Raw genomic sequence first — 7,963 nt, forward strand, 5'->3', positions numbered from 1 at the left:
AGTGTGAAATGGTGTGGAAAGGTAGCAAGAAGCTCAAATTTAAAAAAAGACGGCATTACATTCCACAAATAAGTCATATTTATAATTTATTCAGAGCCGGCATAGGTCAACTTACATTGGCCACTTACGCGTCAGTAGAGGGACAGTCATACTTCTGTCCCTTTTCATCTGGCGCGACTGCCCGCCGTCCTTGAAACGGCCAATCACAGCGCGCTTAACACATTCCCCGCCCGCTCCTCGCACCCCAAACACTGGTGACTCGTATCGCGAACAAAATATACAAGATTGCCACTCTATAGGAGGTTCTCTGTGAGTCAACCAATTGGAACCCTAGGCCACTCTACAACCATGTCAAAATGACAAGCAGTATGAGATTTCTTACAATTTGGTTTATAACGTCACTGTGACATAGTTCTACAGTGGCCTAGGGTTCCAATTGGTTGACTATACATTAATGTGTAGTAGTTTCGTTCACGGCAGGGCCGGGCGGGACGAACCAGGCGTCTCTCGGGCCCCGTGTGTCGGTCTACTAGTTGAGCATGGTGTGATTATCGTAGATATTGCGTCGCTGCTCACGGACCTACAATTAAACATTATTTTGATTAATACGGAACCCTAAAAATGTATTAGTTTGATGTTTCATAATTATACCTAGATATTTTTCTGGCACGAACGAAGTGACACTATTGTCCCGGATTTGTAAGTTCACATTTTTGACACATTTTTTTTTGAAGTATGTTGCGATGTGGTTAAGGCACAGGTCCCACCGCGAGCTAGTAAGCTATGAGCTATCGGCTATAAAAACGAACAAAAGATAATCACTCCCGTGTAAATAAAAGAGACACGTTACAGTTTTTATTTTGTCAAGCACTAATAACTTGACGGTCGTGCCAGAAAAATATCTAGGTATATTCATAATTTAAAAAACAACAGTAGTAGTCGTCGACTGGGGGACATGGACATAGATTAAATATAAGATCATACCATCCCACTACACCACACATAGGGGATCATCCACATATTACGTCACACCAAATTTCAGGTTTTTGGACCCCTCCCCCCCTATGTCACGCTTTTTTGTATCCCTTTAACAGGGCTTGTCACATTTAGTATGCCCCCCCCCCCCACCTTACACTGTGACGTAATATATGGATGACGCCTAGATGGCGCCATAAAAAAATGTCTTGTGGCTTTCGATTATACTTGTAGATGGCGTTAAGTGTCACTTTTGACATAGATTTATGGCTCGAAAGTAATCGATGGCAACAAGGCATTTTTTGTGGCGCCATCTATGTGTGGTGTAGTGTATGCGCGTTCTTAGGCGGTCGCATTTTAATGTATGGGATGGTATGATCTTATATTTAATCTATGATATGGGTTAAATTGCGGCGTAGGCGAGAGGCTGGCAACCTGTTGCTGCAATGTCAATTTTCGTGTTCCTGCAACTCCCTATTTGCTAAGAGTGGCACTGTAACTCGAGTATTTTCATGTGCTCTGCCTACCCTTTTATGACACAGGCGCGATTGTATGTATGCGGGTGAATCAACTTTTTCTTGCCTGTTATTGCCATGGCTACGTTCCCCTGAGTCACGCTGGTTTTATGGAAAATTATGCTACTGAAATTATGCAATTATAGGACATTATTCCACAGTCCCACGGTAAGCTCAAGATGGCTTGTGTTGTGACTCAGACAACAATATACATAATGTAAAAATAGTTATATACATAGAAAACATCCATGACTCAGGAACAATCGGTAGTGACCCTGCCTGCTGAGCGGCGGTCCTGGGTTCGAATCCCGGTAAGGGCATTTATTTGTGTGATGAGCACAGATATTTGTTCCTGAGTCATGGATGTTTTCTATGTATATAAGTATGTATTTATCTATTTAAGTATGTATATCGTCGCTTAGCACCCATAGTACAAGCTTTGCTTAGTTTGGGGCTAAGTTGATCTGTGTAAGATGTCCCCAATATTTATTTATTTATTTTATTTAATAAATTCCCTTATTCGAACCCAGGACCGAGGCTTAGCAGGCACTTGGCGCTAGGCCAGACCGGTCGTCAATTATTATCGGTAAGTACGCGCAACTTTCGTTCCGGAGGTCGCGGGTTCGAACCCCGGCTCGTACCAATGAGTTTTTCGGAACTTATGTGCGAAATGTCTTTTGATATTTGCCAGTCTCTTTTCGGTGAAGGAAAACATCGTGAGGAAACCGGACTAATTCCAATGAGGCCTAGTTACCCTTCGGGTTGGAAGGTCAGACGGCAATCGCTTTCATAAAAACTAGCGCCTACGCCAAATCTTGGGATTAGTTGTCAAAGCGGACCCCAGGCTCCCATGAGCCGTGGCAAATGCCGGGATAACTCAAGAAGGATGATGAAACTCCACACTTATGCCGCTGAGACACACACTTCGCTTCGCTCGCGTTAGAAAGAGACAAAAAGTAGCCTATGTCACTTTCCCACCCTACAACTATCTCCACTTAAAAAACCACGTCAATACGTCGCTCCGTTTTGCCGTGAAAGACGGACAAACAAACAGACACACACACTTTCACATTTATAATATTAGTATGGATTAGGCTCACCTGTCGCTTCCACTTATCCTGCTGGTGAGTGACCCGGTTCAGCACATTTCCTCGCGCCCCCATCGGCTGACCTGAAGCTCCAACGGTTGATGATTCATCCTAAAACGAATAATATTTTCAAAATATTGTCTTCGCTGGCGTTAAATTTGCGAAATACTTCATACAAACTTCCACCCATCAAAAGAAAATTTCGGCAGTATTATATTTAGTATACATATGTTACTGATACATCTAAGTATATAAAAGAAGAAACTGACTGACTGACATTAGACATATCAACGCACAGCCGAAACTGCTGATCCTATAGATCCCAAATTTGGCACGTAGGTTCCTAAGGTGTAGAGGAGCACTTAGAAAGGGTTTTTCAAAATTCACCTCCTGAGGGGGTGAAATGGGGGTCCAAAGTTTGTATGGGAAAATAAGATTACGTACGTATCTTTATAAGAAAGTACCAAAAGTTGCGAAAATAGCGTCAAAATTCGCCAAAGTTCGCCTCGCGTTTTGATGCTATTTTCGCAACTTTTGGTACTTTCTTGTAATAATATGTAGCAGTAACATATACTAAACATAATACTGACGATTTTTTTTTTGTATCTGAAAGCAGGGGCGGCTCTCTCCGCGATTCTGTCTCCGCGCTACAAGTACATGCTGGCGGCCGGGAGTTCGCGGCCCATTCAGTGGTGACGACCTTCGCGCGGCGCAATAGAATTCTATATCGGCTGCTCGCGTGCGGCCAGTTTATTAATGTAGCTAAGAATTTATAATGGCGGCGTTTTGTGAACATCAAATGTACTTGTACTATAAATAGAAGTAAATAGATCAGGTTAGGTACTATTAAAATATTGTACTTAGATCTTCATTTGTGTGTTCTTGGTAAGCAGCCTTGGCCCGCTTCCAGACATATAAAACCAAATCCAGACATATAAAGAAGCCCACGTCATAGTATAATAAAGAGTACTATCGTACAGTATGGCCGCTCCCACTACCCGCTGAATGTGCCGCCCACAACCTCTCGGTTACCTCATAGTTACCGCCTGTCAACAACGCGAACAGTCGGCCTGTCATATTTCACTCATACAAGCATGGTACGCGTTCACCTACACGAGCTTAGACTGTGTGCTAGGAACGTGCCTCTTTCATATATTTGATCGCCAGGGTCCGAGGTGTGCACCCAGGTTTCTATAAAGTATTGTGCTTACATCTTCATTTGTGTGTTCCTGGTAGGAAGCCTTGGCCCGCTTGTTGATGAGCGGGTCCAGACATATAAGGAAGCCCATGTAGACCACCAGAAGCATGATCACCCAGATCACTATTATCACCACCACCTGCAACAGAATTCATAACTTAAGTTTAAATTGTTGTAGGTTTTCATATGCGGCAGTTACACCACAGATTATTAATAAGTTACTAATGTAACAGATCCTTCACTTGCCCGCAAAACGACAAATACCTACGCTTTATTTAAACAATACTAATAATAAGTTACCACGTAAAACTCAGAATAATCCGCCCCTCGGCTACTTGTTACGTCGAGGGAAGAGCTAGCGGGTAGGTACTGTTATAAGCTAGGAACATATTACGCGGACGTCCGCTGTCGCGCGACCGCGGACGCGGATCTAGACAATGAATATACACTTAACCGTGCAAACTATCGGTCGCCGGTTGTGGACGTTGCCTTGAGCGCACGGACGTCCGATCGAAATCTGGCACGCTGGATGTTTTGGTCAGCGAAGCCACGTCCCGAAGACCGTGCACACTGATCGGTCGCGGTCGCAGTTGCTCGACCGCGGACGTCCGTGTAGTATGTTCCAAGCTATATTCGCGCTTTACAGAGTTGGTCGTGCCGGTCAAAGTGCTGATGCCGCATTGACGTCAGTGCGACGATGCACCATCAGCACAAGTAGTTTACCTATTTCATAAACTCATATTTTTAATCAGATTGGGTTGGACTCGAGCGCGCGAAACTACCTTTAGTATCATTTTAATTCATTAAATAAAGTGTTTGTAATAAATATCGTTTTTTTTTAAACTTACAAGCCTGAACCCTCGTAATAGTGCTCCCGGCCGATTGCGTCAATCAAATTTGAAATTTGATAAATTAGAATAAAATTTAAATTCCAATGACTCAAAAATCAGTCTGGCACCCCAGGAGTTAGCGCGCTACCGCGAACGAGTGACGTAGGCCTGGTTATACACAGCAGTTCTGTACCAGATTGGCCCTGCCATCTATTTGATGTTGTTTTTCGGACGTACAATAGGCTACTAGACTCTTATCGAATTTGGCACAAGAAATGATTGTTTTCTGTATTATTTGACATAAGAAACCAATGTTTATAGATTTTGGGTATTAAAAGTGTAATATGGTGGCTTCGTATTTTCCATTAAAACCGGCCAAGAGCGTGTCGGGCCACGCTCAGTCAGGGTTCCGTAGTTTTCCGTATTTTTCTCAAAAACTACTGAACCTATCAAGTTCAAAACAATTTTCCTAGAAAGTTTTTATAAAGTTCTACTTTTGTGATTTTTTTTATATTTTTTAAACATATGGTTCAAAAGTTAGAGGGGGGGGGGGCGCACTTTTTTTTTCCTTTAGGAGCGATTATTTCCCACTTTACATCCCACTTTACATGTAGGGGGGGTACCCTAATAAAACATTTTTTTCCATTTTTTATTTTTGCACTTTGTCGGCGTGATTCATCTACATATTGGTACCAAATTTCAGCTTTCTAGTGCTAACGGTTACTGAGATTATCCGCGGACGGACGGACGGACGGACGGACGGACGGACGGACGGACGGACGGACGGACAGACAGACATGGCGAAACTATGAGGGTTCCTAGTTGACTACGGAACCCTAAAAATGCGTGTAATATTTTTTTTTTAACTTTGGCCACCGAAAACGCCGTCAGACGTAGTGACGTCATAGAACCTAACTTAACTTCATATCGAGTCAATCACTGACATAATGAACTTTATGCCTTATACTTAAATTTCAGAAAATTTTGTGTTCAATTTGATTTACGTCATGCACAGACAACCTATAGATTAACATGGCTAATGTTGTTTTAGCCTAATTAAGTAAGAGTATACTTTGAAAATGTTTTTTGCGGTTTTCAAGTCGTAATAAATTAAATAGTATTTTATTTCAGTTAATTGCACAGTAATTAATAATATAAGATAGACTTTCAATATAAGGGTTCCGTTTTTCCTTTTTGAGGTATGGAACTCTAAAAAGAATCAAGTGGCCTATTAGCTGATAGAGAGCCAACCCCAAATAATGGGAGAAGGGCAACTGAATGCTGTTGTAAGTATAATTAGTTAATTACCTTGATGATAGTGGTGTTTCTGTTCTCGTACTTGCACTCACAGCGGGGACAGAACTCCTGCTCCCGACCCTTGATGAGGTCGCCAACTTGTGGCAGAATCACACCATCGCAGTTGCTGATGAAAACAGAAAAAATATGTGGAATATTTTATACATATTTCTATTCTCTCTGCACAAATATGGCATTCACAAGATAAAAGTACTACATTGAATGACAGTCATGTAAAGTTACACGGAAACAGTATTCCTGACAACCTTTGTTGGCAAACAGAGTGGCCTTGGGTTTTTATTTGTGTGATGAGCACAGGTATTTGTTTCTGAGTCATGGATGTGCTATGTACATATTTTTGTCTAAGTACCCTCAACACAACTCCTTGAGCTTCAAGAGAACAGTTAGTGTAGCGGTTAAACCATTTGACTGTCAAACATGAGGTTCCTAGTTCGAATCCCAAGATTGGCTTAGCTTTTTGTATGTGGTGGAATGTGTACGTGGTGGAATGCTTATAGTGACCCTGCAACACTCCACCCAAGACGGAGACGGAATTCGTTGGTGGTTTTAGATGGTAGTCCTACACTGGTTAGTCCATCATTGCCCCTGGTTCCCTAACGTTAAAAAAAAAGCCTTCTTGAGCTTACCGGACGACTCAGTCAATCTGTGTAAGAATGTCCTTTAATATTACCATTTTTCCCATAAGTACAACTTAAAAAATCCGCAGAAACGGTGGATTAAGATTCCATTATACATTCATCAGTTTTGTAACTCTATGCTTACCATTTATTAGGGTGTACATTGGCAATATAGAGTTTCCTGTCTGAAGTGGTGTTGTTGCTGGTAGAGTTGTTGTTGAGGACGGCTGACGGACTCGGACACACACACTTACACCGTTTGTCTTCATATGACTGCCCCTGCGGAATGAAATAATAGATATTATAGAATAGGCTAGTTTCCTACCAGTCAAATCAGCTTCTTTCTAAGAATTGTCAAAACAATTTGCGAATATGGAATTACTATGAAATACTGAGGAGTGACGTCTTTCTCTTTAACTTATTAAATAGAAATTATGTTTAAAAATAACTACTGTCCATATTTTTCTTCAAATTATGTGGTGTTTTATTTCGTGCACTGTATAAAATATTTTATTTTAAGTATAGGAAACTAGCCTATTGCTATACAGATTGACTAAGTTCTGTAGTAAGAAGAATACTTGGGCAACATATTTATGATATTTATGATTATGTAAATTAAAACATAGAAAACCCCATGGGACTCTGAGTCATGACTCAGGATCTTAAAATAATAGTTTGTAGCATAATGTTAATTATAAATTTCACATACAAGTTCCTTCAAGGATTAAGATTACCACCTCGAATAGGTAAGTACAGTACTTTTTAAGTAGTTATATTTAGTTGTAATTTAGTTTTGTTTAGTTATTTCTTAAGTATTTTTGAAGTTACATAGGTATTGTTATTCTTTCACCATTAAATAAAGTTGAAACTTGAAACTAGTTTAAGTTTATGGTAAGTACATAGTCTTATCGACACTAGCTTAAAAAAAGAATGGGACTTAATTTAAAAATAATTATGTGTAATAACCCCAAGTAACTGGGATAAGGGCAAGAGAATGATGATGAATCGTGAAAGTTTAAATCAGTTAAAGAATCCTGTTTTCATAATAATTCCTATCACATGACACAGACGCCCATTTGTATTTAATTAAATAAAAACCTAACTTAGATTAACTAGGAAATTAAGGTTTTCATTAGACACACGTGTTTCAATATAATGTTTTTTATGTTAACTTTGCGTTATTTTTCTCCAACGCACAGAAAATATCGCAATAAAGATAATAATAACACTACCTGTATGACGAAGATACACTTACCGACACACCAACTGCACCAATAGCGATTATAGCTATAAGCCAACGCATTTTGCAGGATTTAATATTAATGAGTCTCAAAGGTTCAATAACAATATTCCCAGAATTTTGGAAAATAAATTAACTTCTTCGACATCAATACGTAGCTGCCATTTTGAAAGATTTGTTTGA

At 40.3% G+C, this 7,963-nt stretch overlaps 1 protein-coding gene across 1 annotated transcript; it reads right to left on the bottom strand.

Moving 5' to 3' along the window:
* Positions 1–332: 332 nt before the first annotated feature.
* On the bottom strand, positions 333–7,947 carry LOC125241640 (uncharacterized protein CG1161-like). Its single transcript, XM_048150208.1, has 6 exons — positions 7,796–7,947; positions 6,686–6,819; positions 5,915–6,029; positions 3,790–3,915; positions 2,591–2,689; positions 333–580 (listed from the first exon to the last, which is right to left on the bottom strand). The coding sequence occupies exons 1-6, from the start codon at positions 7,841–7,843 to the stop codon at positions 530–532; spliced, it is 573 nt and encodes a 190-aa protein (XP_048006165.1). The 5' UTR covers positions 7,844–7,947; the 3' UTR covers positions 333–529.
* Positions 7,948–7,963: the final 16 nt, after the last annotated feature.

The sequence above is a fragment of the Leguminivora glycinivorella genome, chromosome Z, assembly GCF_023078275.1.
Source record: "Leguminivora glycinivorella isolate SPB_JAAS2020 chromosome Z, LegGlyc_1.1, whole genome shotgun sequence".
Classification (NCBI taxonomy): domain Eukaryota; kingdom Metazoa; phylum Arthropoda; class Insecta; order Lepidoptera; family Tortricidae; genus Leguminivora; species Leguminivora glycinivorella.

Coding starts and splice junctions, on each gene's coding strand:
- LOC125241640 (XM_048150208.1), bottom strand. CDS start 7,843: ATGCGTTGGCTTATAGCTATAATCGCTATTGGTGCAGTTGGTGTGTCG. Junction 3,916..5,914: donor GAAACACCACTATCATCAAG/GTAATTAACTAA, acceptor ATTCTGTTGCAG/GTGGTGGTGATAATAGTGAT. Junction 581..2,590: donor AGGATAAGTGGAAGCGACAG/GTGAGCCTAATC, acceptor GTTTAATTGTAG/GTCCGTGAGCAGCGACGCAA.